Source organism: Rhinolophus sinicus, linkage group LG03 (assembly GCF_036562045.2).
Source record: "Rhinolophus sinicus isolate RSC01 linkage group LG03, ASM3656204v1, whole genome shotgun sequence".
Lineage (NCBI taxonomy): Eukaryota > Metazoa > Chordata > Mammalia > Chiroptera > Rhinolophidae > Rhinolophus > Rhinolophus sinicus.
This window is the reverse complement of record NC_133753.1, coordinates 156,602,741-156,626,608: the sequence shown is the minus strand read 5'-3', so window position 1 is coordinate 156,626,608 and position 23,868 is coordinate 156,602,741. Positions and strand designations below refer to the sequence as shown.

Genomic DNA, 23,868 nt, shown 5'->3' with positions numbered 1-23,868 from the left:
TTATATTGATAACCATGAATGATTCCAAGAATTTTCATGAACATTTTTTAAACTAATTGAATATTCATAATGTAAATTTTTTTTTTAATCATTTCAGAAAAACAAATTTAACAGGCTGGGTTTATTTTAGCCTCATTAAAACATTTCGTTCTGTGGAGGAGCTTCATATGTACTTATAGTTTATCATGGGGAAAAATAATGTTGTTGTTTTCTTTCTTTTCTCTCTTTACCTCAGCACTGTTTCCATCAGGATAATTCCGCTCATCTTAACTTTATAAAGCCAAGAGAATAGCAGTGTAAAAGTAGTGTAAAAACAACCTAGGAATCTAGAATCCCTGACCATTTTTAATTGAGCTTGGTAATCAAATCAAATGTAAATATCTCAGTATTTTATATTTACAGTTACTAAGGTCTCTATCTGTTTCTTAGTGTATTTTCTTACTCTGAGTAGAATATATTTACCTCCATTTAAAATTTCTTAATATGGTGAATTGTTGATGATCTCTTAGTCTTTACAACCCACCAACTATCAGAAAGGTGGGAGGTAAAGGGAGGAGAATGGTGTCTAAGCATTTGATAGATTACTTTCATAATTAAAAAAAAATCTGCCTAGGTCTTGCCATGCATTTTGATTAATAGATTCAAACCACCCTCTCTCTGTCTCCCCCCATACATTCACTAAAAATAATCAAAGACGTTGGGGGCTGTACAGAATAGCAAGATGAGCTGATTTGCTCATAGCCAAGGGTAATTAGGAAATCTGAAAACCGTGACTGTAGTAAAATTAAATTTGTTGATTTTCATATTGCTCTGCCATCAAAAGGAAAGAACCCTTGACATTTCTAGAACATTAAGATGACATTATCCACTATTGGCAGAAAAGAAACACAGGCTTATGTATAGTGCTATGAAATGAGATGGTGGAGGCAAAAGAGAGAGATGGTAAAAGAGAACACTATATATTCACCCTCTGGCATTTAGGGACGTACAGCTATAGAACCGTTTCTCTTTTTTCATGATTACATTGTATTTGAATCAGGGGAAAGTAAGTGTTGAACTCTTAGGTGTAGTGCTCAAATGCATTCAAACAAATTATTCACTGTAAAGAGATTCAGCTTTTCATTTATGCTTGTCAATGATATTATCCAAACCAAATTAGAGTGGAGAAGGGAGTGTTTAACTTATCAAAAAGTAAGCTTAAGGGTTTTGAGATGAGATTTTTGATTTGTGAAGCAGTTTTTATCAGTCCTTCACCAGTTGATTTCTTTATTTAGAGGGAAAGGAATAGATGCACTGTTAAGTAAAATTCAGTTGGGCATATAGGAGTAGAAAGATTGTAGACATTTGCCTTATGGTTGTCTTCCTTTGTAGGTCAGATGGCTGTCAAATGGAAGTCCGTGAATCTTCCTGTACAGACAGCACAGTAGATGGTCATGAACTGTGCTGTGCCCAAACCCACTCTCCCGTCGCCAGCTTCCTCTAGCTTTGACCCTATACAGTCTGTGCCACCTTCCAGGAACTAGGGCCAAACTTCAACTGTGCAGTCTAGTGCTGCATATGTTACTTAAGTCTAGTTAAGCTTAACTTGTTCCTAGGGGAAGAATGTCATGTGGTCAGCACTTTAAAGTGTCGCGGCTGGTCTTTCAAAGGATCATTTATTTTCTGTGTGGTTTTAAATTCTCTATGTGGATTGTATATCTTAAGGTGATAATAGTGCTGATGATTTTTAAAGTACACAATTAGAGCATTTATAAGTAAAAATGAAATAAGTATTTTTTTTCCTGAAAACACAAAGATTTGTTATTAATGATTTAAACAAGAAAGAAAGAAAGAAATCTGATAGCCCATGAAAGAAAGCATAGGAGGAACCACAAGGGGTGATCATTCAACTTTTTTCTCTGGGAGACTCAAAATGTCAGTTTGCTCAAGAACTTTTTTTACTCTTGGCCTGTGCACCCGACTGACATCAGTGATTTTCCATTTCTTCATCCTCCTACATATGTGGTTATATTCTCTTATGATCCTATACTGAAGGAAGTCCTAATTTTTTAACTGCAAAAAAAAATAAATCTTCAGTTTATGTTAAAGGTTAATGAAATTGAAAATAAAGAAGGCATGGCTGGCTTAAAAGGGAAGGGATCTTCCTGCTGGTCCAGTAACTTCGGGGCAGATCAGCATATGACACTGTCTAGATTAAAAGCGGAAGATGCAGGGAGCCATCGAGTAATATAGCCAGTAATATCCTTTGTCTTTTCCCATGAAATCTACAAGGAGCTTAGAGTAAAAAGTGTGAAAAGTCAAAGGAGACCCTTTAGACACTTTTCTATAAGTTGTGTATCTGAGCCTAGTTGTCCTGTGTGTCCTGGGAAGATGGTAGGAGATGACACAAGCCTAAGTCTACATGAAGTGATTAAATGATGTCCACATATCAAAAACCATTATTAACAGCATTGCTAACAATGATCATTGTTATCAGAGGACGATATACAATAGGTGGTCCTGGTGTTCATAAGGTGTTGTTTGGTTCATAGCATGGCCTTCCATGGTGGGGTAGGGGGGAGAGTTGTGTCTATTAGGCTGTAAAATATAGATTCTAGAAAATAATTATTCTAGTTAAATGGAGTCATTGATTAAGAATCAGCCGACTTGTATATGACTAGAATGAAACCTGAATTAACATCTCTTTCATCTTTACCTCTTCCATTTCACCTTTCTCAAACCAGTCATGTGTTGTTAATGTTTGTCTGACACCATATGGACTCATGAGCCATGTGGGAGTATGTTTCCCAGCGTCTGTCCTTCCTTCTCTCTTGCCCTCTCCCCACCTCTCCTCTCCCCAATTTTCTTGAACATGTTTATCCCTTCTTCTTTGTACAGTTGGCAGTTTTTCAGAGCACTTGGATCAGATAAACGGACGAAGCGAGTGTGTGGACAGTACAGATAATTCCTCAAAGCCATCCAGTGAATCCGCTTCTCACATGGCTCGGCAGCGCTTAGAAAGCACAGAAAAAAAGAAAATCTCGGGGAAAGTCACAAAGTCCCTTTCTGCCAGTGCTCTGTCCCTCATGATCCCAGGAGGTAGAGAGACATCTACTCGCATGAAATTGTCTGATTTGTGCATGTGGCCCCCTCCCCTGCCTCTGGTTTGGAATGCTGATTGAGATGCAAGGTTGTTTGAAGCAGCAACTGCACCCAGCCCAGCTCTCGAGCTTCTCCCTGCAGAACCTCTGGAGTTCCCAGAGAGCTTGTGTGCTTTATTTCTTCTCACTTCTCTCTGCATCAGGGAATGAAGTAGGCTTCCTTCCCACAAAGCCTTATTGCTTTTATTTGTTTCCCTTTCTTTTCTCTCCCCTCTCCCAAGTCAAGTGACAAATTTCCCTGTTCTGAATAATTTTTCTTCCCTAGACTATGCACCATTTATGTTCTTTACAGAGCAGTTTGCAGCATCTATGTTGGAAAGCTAAGTGTAGTTTTTCTCATCTAATTAATGAGGAAATAGGCATAGTGAAGTAAGGTGTTTTTTTTATTTCTGTGGATGCAGAGAGTCACAGACAGCACTAAAATGAAAAGTTTTCCCAGCCCTGTCTGTGGAGCTATGCTTCCTCCTCCTGGTGGTCACATCAGGTTCTGCCCTGTGTTAGAAACTGGGCTTAATTATGGTTTTGTTGAATTGCGGTATTTTTCTACAACCTGGTTTTGCCTTTAGTAATCACTAAGTCTGTAATAATTCCATTGGCAGATATGAAATATGCACCCTAGTAGTTGTGACTTCTCACTCAAATGACAGCAAGGGAGTAGAAGTGGCAATTGAATTGTATTACAGATGGCTTGCATTTGGAAGAATACAGACCATGTATACAAAGAAATTGTTTAGAAATTTCAAATTTGTGCAGAAAGAAGCTGGATATAAACAAATGCTCATTTGGGGATAGTTCTCACCTACCATATTCTATTCTCTGGGAGGGGTCCCATTTAGCAACATAAAATAAACACCTATCCCCCCAGTTTGAATTCCTATTCAAACCCAAAGGCAACACCCCCAGTGCAGCTGCAGTTGAAAAGGTGAGTATGATGTGGGTCAGCCACTTTTGAAAGCCAATGAGAAAGCCTACATCTTGGTCAAGTAGAGCCAGTATTCAATTTGAGGCGATAAGGGAACTCATGATGAGGTCAAGGACCCAGGACCTGGCTTTTCAGCAGTTTGGGCCCAGGTGTCCACTCTGTCCTCTTCTTGCTGGCATGTTTTGAAGTCCCTGCCCACCAATGTCTGGCTTTTCACCTGGCCTCTTGATTAGATAGCAGGTAGTCAGAAAAGAGCACCAAGACGCCCCCTAGAGTCAGAGAGTGAAGGAGCATCGATAGTGATACGTTTAGCTCAATGTCCTACTTTGGACAGACATCAGAATTGGAACGAATGATGGTGGCTATTCTCCGCTTACTGTGGCTGCGGTGCTACTCACCACACCGGTGAGTCTTCAGTAGCACTGGCTCCAACTGAGCTCACATTTAAACCTCAGTATCCTTTGTAGATTATTCTTTTTCTCGAACACACACACACGCACACACACACACACACACACACACTTTGCATAACTAGTTAAAATCTGTTTAGAGTCACATAGCTGCAACAGTGATATGAACTATAAATAAAAAATGTTTGCTTATAAAACAAGGAAAACAAAGTAGAATTGGGGTTTTGGAATATGAACTGAATTTCTCTTAAAATTTCTATATTTCACCTGCATCATCCTCTCAGAAACTTTATTAGAAATACAAATAATATATGAAGAGAATCAGTTGAAACCACAGTAATAAGGAGTGATTTTTTTCTTTTATAAAGAAGTTGCCCTTTCAGTGCTTTCTTGACCAAAAATGTTCAATCAGTAGTATTAGATTGGTGCAAAAGTAATTGTGGTTTAAAAGGTTAAAAATAATTGCAAAAACCACAATTACTTTTGCACCAACCTAATAATATTATTACATTCAATAATAATATAAAAAAGACCCTGGTAAAGTGAACATTTCTTTCTTGGCCGTGGGTACTTGAAAAGGACCGTGTTAAAGTTGCTTAGGGCAAGATTTGGAGCCTGAGAATCTTACTCTAGTCCAGACAAGACAGTCTTTTCTGTGTGAAGGTGGACTTCAAATGTGTGTATCCGTGATGTGTTTCTTTAATTAAAATAAAATACATTAAATAAAAATGTCACAGCCAGATAGTAGCTAAGGTTTATGTGTGTTTTAATTAGCATAGAGAACTAAGAAATTATAACTTTAGAGTATTCATTAAAAAATTAGTTAAAATAGAGACACTTTTGAAGTTTCCTTGACAGGTTTTGAAATCCATGCTAGTTACCAACAAATTTTTTTTTTTGTTATTTCTTCTTTATTTTTCTATTGGAAATGAATGAATTGGTTTTGCAACCATGCTCCCAGCCTCAGCCGGTAGATGTGGTAAAGGCTGGCTGCATTCCTGTCTGTGTGACTAGGATCAGCTTTGATGACTGGCTTCTCTTTTACAGATATGTTTGCTGTTTCTCCCCTGGGAAGTCCAATGTCTCCCCATTCCCTGTCCTCGGACCCTTCTTCTTCACGAGATTCCTCTCCGAGCCGAGATTCTTCAGCAGCCTCTGCCAGCCCACATCAGCCCATTGTCATCCATAGTTCAGGGAAGAACTATGGTTTCACCATCCGAGCCATCCGAGTGTATGTGGGCGACAGTGACATCTATACAGTCCACCATATTGTTTGGGTAAGACCAACAGCCTCTCGTGCTTTGTTACCTTTCATTCCCAGCCAAACGGGGGAATGGGTGCATTGGCCAATGCACAGTTAACAACAAATGTTTTTTCTGTTAAGCTGGCATTTGGGACCTATTGCATTTTCCTTTAGTGTTCTTTCCCTTTACCTATGTGATGGAATTGAATTTAGCAAACAGTAATTCTTTCTCATAGTTCTGTCCAGTTTTCATATTTGATTGTCCACTCTTTGTACCAAACTGTTAGAAATAGTCAAAGCCAGTCCTATTTCCATCCTTCTTTTATTTTTTCTTAGCTTTCCCCCCGCCGGCCTTCTGTTTCTTCAAAAAAAAAAAAAACTACCTTCTCAAATTACCTGAATTTTTTAAAGGAACCATAGGAATTATCCTGCTTTAGGATGATGACGGAATAGAAATAGTAACTGTGCCTTTTTGACTTCCTCTTAGAAGCTTAAGGATCTTGCTAATTAACTCAGAGTATTCTGCCAGAAGAAACTATAGGCATTAGGGTTGTCATTTGTTTCCTTACAAGTGTATCCTCTCCTCTTGGACTTTAGAATGTAGAAGAAGGAAGTCCAGCATGCCAGGCAGGACTGAAGGCTGGGGATCTGATCACACACATCAATGGAGAACCGGTACATGGACTTGTCCACACGGAAGTAATAGAGCTCTTGCTAAAGGTATTGTCTTTTTTCTGTCATGGCCATACAGATGAGGCAGGTAGCCAGGAAGAACTAGGAGCAAGAATTCTATACTTGAGTTCTAGAGTTCATCTCTGATGCACTGACAGTCTCATCACTGAGAAAAGTATTCGTTAGTCTCAGGTTTAATGTTAAAGACAAAGATAGGAATTCTCTGGTTTTATATTGTGGAAAACATGTCCAATGTCTGCACAAACACTTCCTACTTTTATTTCGCTTTTTATTCTAAATAACAAATGGTAAGGGTTCTCTTTGTTTTATGTACTTCACATAGGGAAATCTGTTTGGAAATCAAGTATTCCCAAAGGTGATTTTCTTCAGGAAGATTCAGGAGGTTTTCTTCTATTATAGTAGAAGACAAAGTGGTGTTAAACTGTGGGGTCTGATCTGAAAGTTTAGTCTGAGAGTTGGATTTCCTTTGAAATTGTGAATGTAAACACATATACTAGAAATTATATAAATAGGTGGTAATGGAAGAAGAGGTTCTAGCAGTCATTAACCCCACTCCCCTACCCTATACAAAGGATTTTGAATGGAGATGAATTTTTATTTAAAACATAAGCTGAATAAAGCCTAGAGAGTAGGAAGATCACAGAAAATATGAATAGGAGTGTTCAGAGAGAATCTACACTGATCCTTTCACTTCTGTTGAGTTATTTGTTTTGCCACCTGCTCACTCTAGAATTTAAAGTTATAGCTCTAACTATGATTCTAGTTAAAACAAATAAAGATGCATGTGAGTTTGATTTTTTTTTTTCCAGAAAAAAAAAAAAAAGACTACTTTATCTGTGATCAGAAACGCAGTGTCTCTATTTGTAGGAAAATGGATTTTTGGATGACCTCTTTCTTCATGAGCACTGTTAAAAGGCGACCAGAATAGAGACGTGAGCCAAGGCCTATTGAGAGACAAAGCATAGACACAGATATGTCATTTAAATAACGTGCATGCAGATAATTTCTAGAACACTGGCTCTGAGGCATGTACCATAGTAGACATTAGTAACACAAGAATTAAGGTATGGTCCTTGCCTTCAAAATGTATGGAAGATGTAGATGTGTAAGCAGATAAAATACAACTTAATTAGTCAGGGTTGTAGCAGAGGGAGGCATTTCATACTTTTGTAGAAAATATTCTATGAGTGGGGAGAGAGATCACAGGGAAGTGAAATTTAACTGGAACTTGATAGAAAATGAAGGATTTGGACAGTACTACAGGGAAGTGGGTGTGGGAAGCCTTCCAAAAGTAAGTTCAGTTAAGTGACTTTTCTCCTTTCTTCTCTGTCATTCCCCCAGCCAACATAGGTGTGTGCTTCAAAAGATTCTGATCTGGCCTAGGTTCTGTGAGTAGTAATAGCATGTATGCTCAAAAATCCAGTGTCAAGTAGCAGATTGTAGGAGAGTTACTGCCATTGATTAATTCACAGCATTAATGAGATTTTGGTCTTGGGCTCAAGCCCCTTGGGGGTTGGGGGCTGCTTTGCTGTCATTTGTACCCAGAGGGTGTTCCGCTAACTAGCCAACTTCCTCACAAATGCATGCTTCTCATCACCAGAGGGATAGGACTGAATATGGAGAGAACACTGCAGAGCCATAGGCAGTGCTGGAAATCAGCTTATGGTCATGCTGAACACATAACAAATCTGACGGCAGCCCTGCAGGAGACATGTGGAGTTACTATTAAAATTTCCCACGTCCATCCCAGCATTTACCCAGATCCTGGTATATAGGTGATTACTCAATAAATGTTCATGGAATTGAGGTGGCCCATGGGGTTCTCCTCTGCTCGCTGTCCAAAAGTCACCATGAGAGGAGCCAAGTACCTCATGACTAGTTTTGTAGTATCTTGACTCCTGTCTTGTTGTAGTTGCCATTCGGTTTGGTAATAAAAGACTTAAGATGAGTGAAGTAAGTTTACACTTTTGCAATCTGGCTACTAAGTAGAATCATGCCACTTCTGGCACCTATATGCCATAAGCCTTGAATTTTTAGTTTCATTCACTATCTATCTCTGATAATATTCTTTGTCCAACTGGCAGGGCTATCCCTCTGTCTACTATATCCAATATATAAGCCTTTCCATTTGGTTAGGGACCACAAAGATAGACAGACAGAGGTGCTCTCTATCTCTAAAATGCTCCTTGAGCTTTTCTAGAGCTCTTTTACCATTTATTTTAGGTACTGTGTTTCCCTGAAAGTAAGACCTAGCCAGACAATCAGCTCTAATGCATCTTTTGGAGCAAAAATTAATGTAGGACCCGTATTATGTTATGTTACGTTACATTACGTTACGTTACGTTACGTTGTATTATATTATATTATATTATATTATATTATATTATATTATATTATATTATAATGTAAGACCTGGTCTTATATTATAGTAAAATAAGACCAGGTCTTATATTAATTTTTGCTCCAAAAGAAGCATTACAGCTGATTGGCTAGGTCTTATTTTCGGGGAAACAAGGTAATAAGCCTGTGTTTTGTAGCTGAGCTTTTCTTAGTTGTTATCACACTATTAGAGCTTTTCCATATCTTGGTATCAACAATTAAAAGAAGGACAAAGGGATTTTAAGTGGTAACATGTTTGTCCTTCTGCATTCTTTAAAACAGTGTTGTCTTTTATGCAGCATAGCTCCTGCCACAGCATATCTTTATATAATTTCACATGTCTGCTCATAAAATCAGAAGAATAAATAATAAACTGAAATATTGTATATTTAGAAAATGTACGTTTGTGTTGCTGAGATATAATTGATCATTTTCATCATTTATTTTATATTTTAATATGATTCTGGATTTGAAAAACCTCTCTTCCTTCTTCTATGAAATGTGAACGTACATTTCTCCTAAAGGTCTCTTGGCAGAATCACATGATCTCATTTATAACATTTTCTCCTCATCTGGTTACGAGGTGCCTTCATGCCTACATCTAGTCAGTGTGTATCTCTGAAATTGTGTAAACATGCTGCAATGGAGAGCCACTGGCGCCCTGTGAAGCCATGGCATGCTCAGTCCTTGTCCCATGCAGAGGATCCTGCCTCTGGTTCATAAAGGAAGCACTCAAGAGACGTAACCATTATAACAAAACAAAGAGGATGCAAGGGATTCAATTATCTTCCCAGTGAGCTATGTAATCATGCAGCTTCCTTCCAAATTTAACCAGCGATCTTGAACAAGTATAAAGTGGAAGAGGAAGAAGAGACATCTCATAGGGCTGCATGTATGTGATTAGAAATGCGTGCACAATACTTATTTATAGTTTGGATTGTACACGTAGTCAGCATAGTCCCTGTTTGTTTCATGGCTTCACTCTAGTGGTGGGTGGAGGCCATATTGACCCAGTCATATCCCCTGCTCACATGATAGCCTGCCTGGCTTAACCCCTCTCATCCAGGAAACACTAGACTCAACCACGTTGCTTTCTTAGGATAGCATTAATTCAAATCCCCAATGCATAAGAGAAACCATAAAGCTTCATCAGACCCTGCTTCAAAAATTTCCTTTCCATGAACTCTGGGAAACCTTTGGATATTAAAGTGGGGACCATCAAATGGCCTCATTATTACTACCTTTGCGTATTAGCTGAACCCCCAAAATGTATAGAACATTGTTTTAGGTACTGCAAGGGTCCCACAACGAATGACACATAAGAATGATAGGTAACAGAGATTGCTTTACATGAATAAGCTCAGGTAATCCTCATACCCTCTGAGGTCGGTGCTATAAATACAAATGTCCCATTTTACACATGAAGAGATTAAAGCAGGGAGAAGTTAGCAGGGCAGCCCAAGCTTATCTGCTAGGAAGGGACAGAAGAGGATTTGCAGTGTAGCATTGGAGTCTGTGCTTTCGACTCCTACACCAGAATGCTTACGCGTATACATGAAGTTCTCCGATTGCCAATAAGTAAAAGTGTGATGTTCACAGGGAAAGACAGTGGCAATACCAGGCTACAATCGAAGTGTTAAACATAAGGAACAGACGGGAAATATGGCCCAAGTTCTGAAGGAGTGATGGTCTGCCACCAGGGTGGACAGGTGTGACGAGTTAGGGGTCATCTGCAGAGCTATGAAGGCTGGTTGGAGATTTAGTACGTGGGAAGGGGATGAAGGGCAATCTAGGTGAAACAAAGAGAGTTCATAAAAACTCAAGGTCAGGATTGCTCAGTGTGCTTGAGATGCATGAGTAAACGAGTGTGGCTGGAGCCTAAGGTTCAAAAAAGGGATAGAGTGTGCAAGATGGCTGGGGCCAGTGTGGAGTGTGTGAGTTAGGTCAAGGACACAAGTATGCAGGAACAGCATCTTTCCCCATGTGCATTTTACAGAGAAAGAAATGTAAAAAGAGCCTAGCTCAAGAGGTACCCAAGGCTAACTGATAACTAACACGGAGCCAGATTGAGAGAAGAGAGTGGATAGACTTGACTTCGGCTATTGTATTCAGTTCAGCCAGCTTAAAACCATTTATCTCCCACTGTGCATTAATCACACAAATAGTTTAAAGTAAAAGGAAACTACTGAACATTTAACAGTCTGCTGGCCCCATTTTTGTTGTTATTTTTAAACAAGTACTACAGAATTTCTCTGATAGGAGGTTGCTCATTTTCCAAGAGAATTGATTGAGGATAACCGATCCAGTTAGTGTCCCATTTAGACAACCCTTGCTGTAGCGGATGGATCCACCAGGGGGCAGATTTCCTGTTTCTCATCTATTCTCCGCAAAGTTCTTTTTCCAGTCGTTTATGATTTTTGTAATCATTAATGTTTCTAACCAAATACTGGTACTCTGCATCTTTGGTGTCTGTATTTCCCCTTAGGAAAGTTATCTCTTATTGTATTTCCATAAGTTAAGTGAATTGTCCTCTGGACCAGCCTCTGTAGAAGGAGGAGGAGGCGTCGATCTTCATGACTTGAAAATACTTTAATATTCAAAATGTGCTTTTAAAAATTCCAGGTGAATTAGATAAAGATATAAAAGTCAATGCTGAATTAGGTTAGAAAAGGGTGGAACTGAATTCAAGTAATGAAAGACTCCCAATGATCATTATGGCCCTGTGTGCCCCCTCTCTATATGAAAGTAGAAAAGGATTGAAAGAATTTCAATGAAAGATGAACTCTCACCACGTTTGTGCCCTTTTCCTTCACCTAAGGTATACGGGAAAATCTAAAATTTTAGTGTGGTCTCACTCAATTTCTGATGTGAAGACCCCATTTCAAACAACCTTCTTTGTTTTCACACTTGCAAGCTGAATTTTCCATTTAAAAATAAATAGAATGTTCAGTCTCTACTATCAGATAAATGTTTATTTTTAAAGTTTTGGCATTTGCATATATAACATATAATTTATTCTTTCATAATAAGTTTTTTTTCTTCAAGTTTAAGTCCCATGTCACTAAAATGTTTCTTACAATTATGATGTTAGATGTGGGATTATATGTTCTTAATATGTTTTAAAAACTCTAAAAATCAATTATAAAACACCAAGACTTTTAGTAACTAAATTAGATGTGAAACATGAACAAATCATCCCCCAAAGAAATACAAAAGAAATGACCAAAATAAATGAAACAACATCCATCCAGTTAATTGTCAAAAAATGAAAATTGAAACGATATAACTCTTTTCTATAAAATTGGTAATTTGTGTAACATTAATATTCACTTCTGACAAGGCTGTGGTAAGATAGGTACTCATGTGCTACTAGCAAGAGGATAAATTAACAAACTTTCTGGAAAATTGTGTATCAGTATGTACAAAGAGTCTTTAAAAAGTTCAAATAGACCCTTTGATTCAGGGCATGGAGTCTAATTATATAATCTAAGGAAAATGTCAGAGGTTAGGACAATAATATATAGATAAGGATCTTTATTTCAATTGAAATTGAAAAGCAGAAAACAACAGCAGCAGAGAAGTAGTTAAATTTTGATTCACCCATCTCATGGAAAATTACAATACAGCCAATAAAAATTACATTCTTAAAGAATATTTAATGATGAAGGGAAAGTTTTTCAAAGTTATATAATGTGAAATGAAAATACAACATAAACCTAAATATTAGATTAATTTAAGATTAAAATTATTTATAAAGTATGTCTATAGATACGCAAAATATACACATGCCTGACAAAAGACCTGCAGGAAATAATACTGAAATATTACTAGTATTAGCGAGGTAGTAGGCTTTTCAATGGTTGTTATTTTTTTGTTTATACTCTATTATTTTCTTCTTATAATGGCATCTTATTACTTTCCAAATTGGGGGGTGGGGGTTACCATTAAAACAGTCAATCCTTGTTTTTTCAGTCCCCTGCCCCTACCATACTTAACTCCCCATTGCTTATTACCACAGAGCTGAATTGCTAGGTGTCTTCCAGGCATAGGCTTTTTAAAAGGCCCTACTCCTTTTACTTTTAATCTTTTCAGAGTAATCAGTACCATTTGTGACTTAGAAAGGACATGTTTCTCCCCGGTTGTTAAGAAATTCCAGGAGAGGTCATTGATGCCAGAGTGAAGGGGATCAGTCCTGCCCACCAGCCCTGAGCGTCCCTCAGCCTGACTTCTGACTCCATTCTCCAATCTGCCCCCAAGGCCTGCCCAGCAAGCCCCTGTCCCAGGCCTGAGTGAGAGGGCCCACAGACTCACCAGGAATTACTTCACCTCGTGTGACCTAGTTGAAAAGAGGTGGTTTCATACTCACTGGCATAAACTTTCCAGCTCTGCAAGCTGACAGGTTTTATGGTGATAGGAAAGGAACCTTTTAAAATAATGAAAAATAAAAGTCTCGTTCAATTCTGTTACTCTTTGATTTCTAGGTCAAAGGAAAAACACAAAAAAGAAAAGAAAGAAAAATAAATCAACCAAGAGCAGACAGCCCCTGGGCACATTTATACTTAATACATATGGATGAAGCTGACTGTTATTTATAGAGCCTTTCCATGTGTCACACTGGGTGCTAAAGACTTTACAAACTCTATCTTTTGTGTGATCCTCAGAGGAGCTCCTGTGAGACGGGCTGATTCTACTGTTAGATAGGACAGGAAGTGGAGACAGAGGAAAGAGAAGCAACCTCCTCAGGTCCCAGAACGTGGATTTGAACTCAGATCTGTGGAGTGCAGAGCCCACCCTCTTAAAGAAATGTCACATTCTGCTTCCACCCAGTCTGTATTCCCTAGGACTTCATTGCTTAAAGGGTTATTTCGAAATGGAAGTCCTTTGGTATGCGTGTCCTTAAGTATCTTTGTCTTTGAATCTCCTATCTGTTCTGATCTTGTTTTTACAGCGTTTCCCTTTAATACCATCTCACTTTTTTTAACAGAGTGGGAATAAGGTGTCAATCACCACTACACCATTTGAAAACACATCAATCAAAACAGGACCAGCCAGGAGAAACAGCTATAAGAGCCGGATGGTGAGGCGGAGCAAGAAATCTAAGAAGAAAGAAAGTCTAGAAAGGTCAGTTAAAGCAGTATTGTTTGTGGGTTTATCGTGTGCCCATGTTGGAGGAAGTTACTCCCTACTTCATTTAAATGCTTATGTATGAGAGATTTTATGCTGTGGTTCACATATATTTATACATTTAGTTCATGTTCGTAATAGCAGGTTTACATATGTAGTTATGTTGTAGAAGAATTCAGATTGCTTTTTCTCAAGTGTGAGAACCATGAAAAGCCCTTTGCTCTTTCTTAAGCCTCTAGAGTTCATTTCAGTTGAGTGGGATTTGAGGAATTGGACCTTCAGGGAGTTTAAAGCATTAAATCTACATTAAATAATGTCCTGTGCATTATCTAAAAACAAACAGTTGCTATTTTTTAAATGCCAGATTTTCTGAAATAGCTATATCTTTAAAACGTTTAAGTAAGCCTAGAAATAAAAGGGCTTTGTTTTACTGACTGAAAATCTAACTAGATTACCCGGTTGCCATCTGGGAGGCGCCACGAGCATCTTCCTGTGCTCTGTGCAGACACTGGAAAGAGGCGGGTATGTGTTTGTGGTGGGGACATTCCTGGCAGGCTGTGCTGCCTGGGTGTGCTCCCTGCACAATAGCGCAGCAGCCCTCCTGTACCCATTTGAGTCTGATGTGTCTGGTCATATTAAAAGGATTTTTGATGCTAGAGATGTAGAAAAACAAGCAAATATAAAAGGAATGCTTATCAACTCCAGGAAAGACAAAGTTATACAAGAAGGAAATAGAATTGTGCTTTTCAAGGCCCAGCTGTGAACAATGTTTATAGTGTAAAATGAACACCAGCCTTTTTTCTAACCAAAAATTTTGATTTAACTCTATTGGGAGGAATAAGAAATGGGAAGTATATTTAGTCAGAAGGTGGAAGAGGATTGGGTAAGAGTTTAATTCTCATCTTCTGATATGATATCAACAGATAATTTCTAAAATCTGAAAACTGAAATATAATGTAAGCACATTACTTAGCCATCCGTATGCAGGCAAATGGGAGAAGAAACAGATGATTTTTTTTTTCTTCTTCATTTTTTTTTTAAGGGGGGGCGGTGTGTTTTTCCAGGGCACATCAGCTGCAAGTCAAGTCGTTGTTTTCAGTGTAGTTGTGGAGGGCGCAGCTCACTGGCCCATGTGGGAATTGAACCGGCGATCTTGGTATTATAAGCACTGGGCTCTAACCAACTGAGTCAACCGGCCTCCCAAAACAGATACAATTTTGAGTGGAGAGTGGTTTCTGTGGGGAGTGAGCAAAAGGCAGAGTAGGGGAGTTGTTCTTTTTTCATTATAAGTTTATAAAACTATTTGACTTTTTAACCCAAGTGTACTTATTACTTTGATTAAAATTACACACACACACACACACACACACACACACAAAAGGCATCAGTTCTGAGATGCTGCTTTTTTTTAATGTGTGCTTTCCATTTGGATTGTGCTTTAAGTCATATAGAACACAGTGTGTCGAAGGGGTGGCAGTGTTAACCTCACTAGGGTGAGTCAAGCTGGCATGATGGCAGAGGAACTCTGTTCAGCCACCTGTACTTCTGAGCCTTCGGAAGCTGTGCGTTTCGCTGTAAGATATGCTTGTTGAGCGCTAAATACACATTTGCTTCTGTGGCAGTGTGGTGTCTGCCACCCTGCTGAGACGATAAGCTTCAGTTCACCTCTCGCAGTTTTTCTGTGTAAATGTACAGCCTACATGGTCATTAGGAATATTCAGAAGCCCACAATGGAATAAGCACAGCAAACGGCCCCTCGAAGATAAAGCTTCCGCTCAGTGTGTCACCATTAAAGAATTCTATGTCCAAGATGATCATTTTTCTTTCAGAGATGTACTTTGTATTATCTCTTAATTAAGTTGTGTCAGTATATCTGGGGGTATGTACTCAGAAGCTTTCAGGCAAAGAATGCTCTCCTCATAAACCTGACAAATAAATAAATGAATATACACATAATATAGTTTATATTTTTCCTATGTTCCCATCTATTCTGAACGTCTTTGGAGTGAAGAGAAGAGAGCTTCCATTGTATACTATTAGACACTCTTCCTTTCTAAGTCATAAAAATATTTTTAATGTGGAAGTGGGGTCCTGCTCTTTAATAGGATCTGCCATCATCACTGTCTCCAACACAGAGGAGCAAGCTGAACGCCGTGATATTGTAGGGAGGCAGGAGTGGTTCTGAAGGTAGAATCTGATCATTTTCCTCCTGTTTTCCCTCTAGGAGGAGATCCCTTTTCAAAAAACTAGCCAAGCAGCCTTCTCCTTTACTCCACACCAGCCGAAGTTTCTCCTGCTTGAACCGATCGCTGTCATCGGGGGAGAGCCTCCCGGGGTCCCCCACTCACAGCTTGTCTCCCCGTTCTCCTACACCCAGCTATCGATCCACCCCCGACTTCCCATCCGGTGAGTGAGTCTCCTGGCCAGGACAGCAAGGGAGGGTAGAGAGGAGATCCAAGTTTCCATGTGAGATCCTGAAATATATGAGGATTATTCCAGCTTGGAGGTCATAGGATAGGTTTATTTGAACCATTCATTAAAATAAGACAGGAAGTGTTGGGTTAAACCTTGGTGTGGGGATCTTTCTCTAAAAAGCATTCATTCATTAGAGTTGGATGCTAAGACAATCTGTTGACCTTTACCTGACCTTACCTAAAACAGTTTGGGCTGGAAATGGGGAAAAGAAAGGGAAGGTGGCCATTGCTCACAGCATTCTGTTTTCCACCCACAGGTACTAACTCCTCCCAGAGCAGCTCCCCAAGTTCTAGTGCCCCAAATTCCCCAGCAGGCTCAGGACATATCCGGCCCAGCACTCTGCATGGGCTGGCCCCCAAACTCAGCGGACAGCGATATCGGTCCGGAAGGCGTAAGTCAGCTGGCAGCATCCCGCTCTCCCCCCTGGCCCGGACACCCTCTCCAACTCCACCACAGCCCACCTCCCCTCAGCGGTCTCCATCACCTCTGTTGGGACACTCCCTTGGCAATTCCAAGATCGCTCAAGCCTTTCCCAGCAAAATGCACTCCCCTCCCACCATTGTCAGACACATCGTGAGGCCCAAGAGCGCAGAGCCCCCACGGTCTCCGCTGCTGAAGCGTGTGCAGTCAGAGGAGAAGCTCTCGCCCTCCTATGGCGGTGATAAGAAACACCTGTGTGCCCGCAAGCACAGCCTGGAGGTGACTCAGGAGGAGGGGCAGCGGGAACAACCACAGCGGGAAGTGACGTTGCAGAGCCTGGAGGAGAACGTGTGTGACGCACCTGCCCTCAGCCGGGCCAGGCCTGTGGAACAAGGCTGCCTGAAACGCCCCATCTCCCGGAAGCTGGGAAGGCAGGAGTCTGTGGAAGACCTGGACCGAGAAAAGCTGAAGGCCAAGATGGTGGTGAAGAAACCAGACAGTTTTCCAGAGAAACAAGAATCCCACCAGAAAGCCCATGGACGTGGTAGTGATGTGGACAACCTCTCTACTTTGAGGCTAGAAGAGAGAGAGAAAAGAATATATCCAAAAGCTTTAGAAAGGTCAAATCACTTTGAAAACAAGGCAGCTGTGCCGGAGACCCAGTCCCTGGGCAGCCTGCTGAAAGACGCTCTCCACAAGCAGGCCAGTGTGCGGGCCAGTGAGGGTGTGACCTCAGAGGGGACAGCAGCTGGCTATGGGCCAGCACCCGGGGACCACAGCCAGGGCACCTGTGACTTCAAACGAGCCTCCACTCCTGGCACCTTTCAAGACGGTCTCTGTCACTCCACTGACAGGTCTGCCTCTGGGAAGGGTGACAACACAGAGAAGGCTCCCCAGGCCAAGGAGTGTCTTCGATGTGAGAAATTAGACAACAAGCTGGCCAACATTGATTACCTCCGAAAGATAATGTCACTTGAAGACAAAGATGACAGCCTCTGCCCTGTGCTCAAGCCCAAGATGACATCTAGTGCCCATGAATGTCTGCCAGGGAACCCAGTCCGGCCTGGGGGTGGGCAGCAGGAAGCCCCGCTGGCCTCGGAGAGCAGAGCATTCATCAGCAGTGCCCACACAGCTCAGATGAGCAGTGTCTCTTTCGTCCCTCTCAAGGCCTTAGCTGGCCGGGTGGATGGTGGAGTGGAGAAGCCAGGCTTGGTTGCTCCTGAGTCACCTGTCCGGAAAAGCCCCTCTGAGTATAAGCTGGAAGGTAGGTCTGTGTCATGCCTGAAGCCAATTGAGGGTACTTTGGACATTGCTCTCCTGTCTGGACCGCAAGCCTCCAAGACCGAGCTGCCTTCCCCAGAACATGCACAAAGTCCCAGCCCAGGCAGTGACATGGGGGCCTCTGTGCCTCTGTCTCTTCCCAGCAGCGGTGGGAAGAAGGGTGACACTGCTGGTCAGAGGGAGCCTTCCCCTGCTGGCTTCAAGATGAATAAATCCTACCTGCTCGAGCCTCGGTTCCCACCACCCAACCTCGGTCTCCAGAATTCACCAGCAGCTCCCCTGCCTGACCCAGAGCTAAAGCGGGACAGGAAGGTTTCCCCTGCCACCAGGAGCCTGGTGACAGAAAACGATCACCCGCGGAGAGAGAGCGGCCCCAGCAAACACCAAGATCCCAGCCCTGACACTAAGCGCCTGCCCTTCCTGGAGCAGAACCTGCACAGTGCCGACCTGTCTGGGCCACGTGGCCCACTGCCACCCGAATCTGTCCCCTTGAGGGAGAAGCTGAGTGGGAAGGAATCGTCCGAGAGAGGTCCTTCCGCAGCCAGAAGCGAGTGGTCGGCTGCAAGGAGTGATGTCCGCAAAGACCCCTCCATGGAGCTCTGTCCTCCCGAAGCTGCTAAAACCAGTGACAACGCTAAAAACCTCCCCTCTGTGGGAAGGACCCGCCCAGATCCCTACACACAGACCCAGGCCGTGGAGAAAGCATGGGGGTCTTGTGGGAAAACAAACCACAGAGACGGCCGAGATGAGGGGAGGCAGCTGGCCAAAGAGGCTTCCTCTTTGCTCTCGGTGGGGACTCCCGGTGACAGGGAGCTGGGCAAAGGAAGGAGTGGCGTGGAACACAAGCCAGAAGCCCCTCCTGCCAGGCGATCTGTGCAGCCACCTGGAACTGAGGGTGGGAAGAGTGAAAAGCTCTCAGGTCTCCCGTCTTTACAGAAAGACAGTCTCAAGGAACCAGAAAAGAAAGAACAGCTTCTACAGCATCTCAGCAGAGGCTCTCAGCCCCAACCGATCACCAAAGAGCTGCCCAGCCTGGCCGCTCGGCAGCGCTGCGGTTCACCCAGCCGCTCTTCCGGCAGAGAACTGGGGAGCAAGCCCTGTGCTGCAGAACCCAGCCCGGGCCTCCAGGACCCGCCCAAGCCCGCTGCTATGCACAGTGAAAGCAGCAGCCACAAGTCCCGGCCTGGCCCTGACCCAGGCCCTCCAAAGTCCAAGCACACAGACAGGCCCCTCTCTTCCCAGAAGCCAAGTACTGGGGCTGCAGTGGTCAGAGAGCCTGGTGCACAGACCCCCTGTGGCCCTGGCCGAGAGGGGAAGGACAGCAGTAAGGGCATGCTGGATGTGTTCCCTATCCCCTCATGTTCCCAGAACACAGCCAGCGATGCGATCGGCCAGAAAAGAAGTGGACCTTCAGTCCCACTGCCCCCTGAAGGGGTTCCTGTGGACACCAAGCTGAAGCCCACCAGTGGCGGGCATCCCCCTGAGATGCTGGAGAAGCCCAGGTATCTGCCACAGCAAGGATACCCAGGGGTTATTGAGTCTGCAGACCAGAAGCTTCCCACTGTCAGTGAAAAGCTAACCCTGTCTCCAAAGCACCCCAAACCATCCACTGTGAAAGATGGCCCCCCACCATGCAGACAGACAGACAAGAGCCTCAGTCCACAGGCCACCACCATAGACAGGAAGTCTGAAGGGAAGAAATGCACTGAAGCACTTTATGTTCCAACAGACAGCCGGAAGCTGGAGGCCAGCCTATCCCTGGCACACGGTGAGGCCAGGCTGAAAGGCACAGAGAGGCCACCAGCGGTGGTGGGGAAGGGTTTGCCAGAGGCCAAGGGGAAAGGGCTCAGTCCCCAGAAGCCACCGACTGAGGCAGGCAAGCCTAGCGGCATGAAACGGTCACCCTCGGCCAGTGGGCAGAGTTCCTTCCGATCCACAGCCCTCCCAGAGAAGTCTCTGAGCTCCTCCTGCAGCTTCCCTGAAGCCAGACCAGGAGTTCGAGAGTCCTCAGCAGCCGTCAGTGACACCCCTTCTGCCAAGGCCAATGGGGCCACGGCTGATCCCGCAGCCCCCAGCAGCAGGGACCCTAGGAAACCCCTGTCTGGGGGGGATGGCGGAACCCAAATGACAAAGAGCGACTCTTTGCCATCTTTTAGGAGCTCCACCATCACTCTAGAGTCACACCACCCCAACCCAAATGTGGTGGGGGGAGCTGGCCCCCGGGACAGGGCCTTCTCCGTAACGGCCACCATAGGAGAAACCAAAGGGAAAGAGCCCGCCCCAGCCCAGCCTCCTCAGATTAGGAAACAGAATGTGTGCAGAGAAGTGACCAAGCCGTCCCCTGCACCCAGCGCTGACCGCCCCATCACCCTTTCTTCTGAGAAGGACTTTGTGGTCCGGCAGAGGAGGGGGAAAGAGAGTTTGCGGAGCAGCCCTCACAAAAAGGCCTCGTAACGGGGCAGGCCTGGGTGGCACTGGGGAGACCCAACCTGAATGTGTAACTGAGTCTTGACTACCTTTCGAAACCAGCACTGTGGGAACATAGCCAGGCAGAGCCTGGAGCCTCACTGAAGAAGGGGAGAGAGAAAGAAAAGATGAAAAGAAAGAGGGGACCTTCTTCCAAATGCCTTCCCAATTGTAACCGGGAAAACTGTTACCAGATAGTGTTTGTACAAGAAAACAATGAAATACCTTTTACTGTTGAGGGTTTGTTGAGGAAAAAGATTTTCTCTGTAAATATCTGGCAATGTGTTTGGTTTGGGATGTAGAGTCTAAACCTTGCTGCTGATGGCGTCGTTTACTACAGCTTTTTAAAAAAATAATAATAATAAGATTTTTGCTTTACCACTTCTCATGTAATGAAGCGAAATGCTTAAAACCGGGTTTATGTGAAAGTATAGATACACCCATATTCGTGTATATACACATCCACCCACATGTTTTGGTCTGTGGTTTAAGAGACTATTTCAAGGCTACATTTTTCTGAGTTCAAACATCCTAAGTAGAGATAAAGATGCAAGAAAGCCCTAAATACAGTAGATTGTGAGTTCTTAATGTGTAGTTTTAACCAGAGAGTTTGATAGTACTGTATCTGGCTACCTGTGTTTCCAGATCTAAAGCAAGAACTACTCTAATTGCTGCATTTGGAATCGTCCTCCATTAGGAATGGCCAGAACAAATGGAGTGAGCCGTCTTCATTTCATGGTCACCCTAATAGACAGTTTGAACCTGGGTCCACCTGTCTGAAAGGCCAGCTGTCCCTGTCCCTGTGTGTGTATGTGGGTCTTCAGCCAAGGTAGAGTGGGGGCTACAAACACACGTCGACTTCACTTCTGTTCTCCTGCTTTTCTTCCGTTTATGCTCTTAAACTCAGGCCTTTATGCAGTGAGTCACTAGTCTAAGAAGCACACATTTTGTAGTCGTCCTGCAGCAGCCTTGCTCACGGAAAGAAAGGACAATTACTGACTGCACACAAACCTGCTAGTACTTAGGTCGAGGGATAAGCATCAGGCATTGGAAGAGGTTTTAAATTTTCTTTTTTGAGGAAAAGAAGGGAAATGGGTGTTGGCATCATAGCATATATATTAAGGAATAATCAGGACATCAGATACATTTTAATACATAGCTGGGGCCTTATGTTGTAGACGAAGCTTGCTGTTTTTAGCAAGTTCCTGGGTTTCACATTCATTTCTGATGCATCGAGTAGCTCCATACATTTCATAACATGATCTCTTTATTCGTATGCAAAAAAAAAAATAATACTGTATTACTAAGAGCAGCATTTTTGTAACAAAAAGACCTGTTGGAGCTATTTGGTGCTTGAATGTGACTGTCCTTTTTACTTTTGCTAAGCCTTATTTAAATTTTGTATACCATGGAATATATAGAATTTGTCCAATCATTTTAGTGCTGAGGGGTTTTTTTTTTTGTTTTTTGTTACAGTTTTCCTGGTGGTTTGTTTTGTATTATAAGATGGCACTTGCTGACATAATTACTAAGGCACTAAGATAAAATACACACAGATAAGTATTTATAAGATGTTTGAGATCCATAGCAGGAGTTTTTTTTGTTGTGACTGTTATATAAGAAAAAAAAATTGTCAGCAAATACTAACCCAGCACCCACACCCTCCCAGGGTTATCTTAGTGTCTTCAGGCTATAAAATTATTCATCTAAGCACAGCATCATCTTATAGCCCTGTGGATTGTAAATCATTTAGCGAGGCTGTAAACTCCACTCCAAAACAAAGGCCTTACTTAACCGACTGCTTGGTTGTCCTTCATTGTAAAATGAGTTGGCAATGGCTTGCGCTCGTGTACGCACGCACCAGCGTGCATGCACACACACGGATAGAAAAGAATAGAAAAAGTCTCCCTGCTTCTATTTTTTTCCCATGTAGTGTTAGCCAGTCCCCATCACTACATTGTGAAGTTGTAGAGGAAACAACTATTTTACAAGAACTTAAATGGGTTTCAAAAGTGGTCTCAACATTTATAATTCATATCTGTGTTTGGCGATTGTCATAACCCAGTGCTTCTGCACTCAGATATCGAGATAGGTCTATTGGGGAGGCGGTTCATGGTTTACAGCCTTTGCTTTTTAACTGTCTTGTTTCCTTTAAAGCACAATTAGGTGCTCGTTTACAAAAGCTATTTTTGTGTATATTTTGTAGAGTGTATTATCATTTTTGCCAAATACGTTTTTGCATTTTGGATGAGTAAAGAGTACTTAAGGTTGCATTAATGTAATACCTGTTTGTTGTTGTAAACCTCTCTGATCAGCTGATAGAAATTCTCCTGTGTTCTCTTGGTCAGTCTCCTGTGATTGTAAGATGTGCTCCTCGGTAGTACTCCCAGCAGTAGATTTACCAGCTTAAAGTTTGTTAGGATCTGTGCAATAAAGTGTTTGCAGTCTTATTTTCTCTAAGAAATTCCCTATGGATGTCATAATTGTTGTATATTGAACAAATATTTATACTTATGCAGTTGCATAACATTGAAATAAAAATTTAGCATGAAAAGATAATGACTAATATGTTTTTTTACATATACACATAAACATACCATCTTCAGAATGTTACGGACTATAACTCTGTATTATAGAAAGTATGGGTTTTTGCAGATTGCTTTTTGTTGAGTGAAATGGCTTGCTAATTTTTTACAAACATGTTCCATTCTTTAAGATTCTCCTTTCTTTAACTCCTTCCTGTTTTCTACCAACCTTCTTCCTTGCTTACAAAACTTACCAGCTTCCACACCACGCTCAGCATCTCCCTACAGTAGAGATGCCCTTTCTCAGTGACATCACCTTCTTCAAGTCTTCCTAAACCTTGCTCCATCAATTACCATTGTGTCTTCTCATCTTTATTTCTCTCCTTTCCTGTCTCCTCATGATTAAAACCATTGAAAGCATCAGGAAGGAAGGAAGCAACCTAATGTTTATTGCCTACCTATGATGGATGGACGGATGGGCGGATGGGCGGATGGGCGGATGGGCGGATGGATAGATAAATAGATAGATACTTAGTACTGGGCAAGATGCTTTTCGTTGGCCATCTCATTTGAACCCCAATACAATCTTCAAACTAGATGATAGTGACATCCTGTGGGGACAGAGCCCCAGAAAGTAGTTTACAGGCTCATGGCCTCACGTGGAAAGGTGCTGGCTCGGCTGTGGCTGATTGGCTGTCGGCTGTGGCCGGTTAGCCGATTGGCCGCTGATGTAACTGCTGTGGCTACAGAGGAGAGCCGAGGATTGCCGAGGAGCCGAGCAGAGACGAGA

At 42.3% G+C, this 23,868-nt stretch overlaps 1 protein-coding gene across 1 annotated transcript in view; it reads left to right on the top strand.

The window, feature by feature from the left end:
* The window catches only part of MAST4 (microtubule associated serine/threonine kinase family member 4), a 551,423-nt gene extending 528,311 nt beyond the window's left edge, over positions 1-23,112 (top strand). Inside the window, exons 27-32 of the mRNA XM_074329206.1 lie at positions 2,878-3,078; positions 5,520-5,749; positions 6,313-6,435; positions 13,772-13,908; positions 16,136-16,317; positions 16,643-23,112. Coding sequence (XP_074185307.1) covers positions 2,878-3,078; positions 5,520-5,749; positions 6,313-6,435; positions 13,772-13,908; positions 16,136-16,317; positions 16,643-20,541 — 4,772 coding nt within the window. The 3' untranslated portion in view covers positions 20,542-23,112. The remainder of the gene's footprint in view (positions 1-2,877; positions 3,079-5,519; positions 5,750-6,312; positions 6,436-13,771; positions 13,909-16,135; positions 16,318-16,642) is intronic.
* The last annotated feature ends 756 nt before the right edge of the window (positions 23,113-23,868 follow it).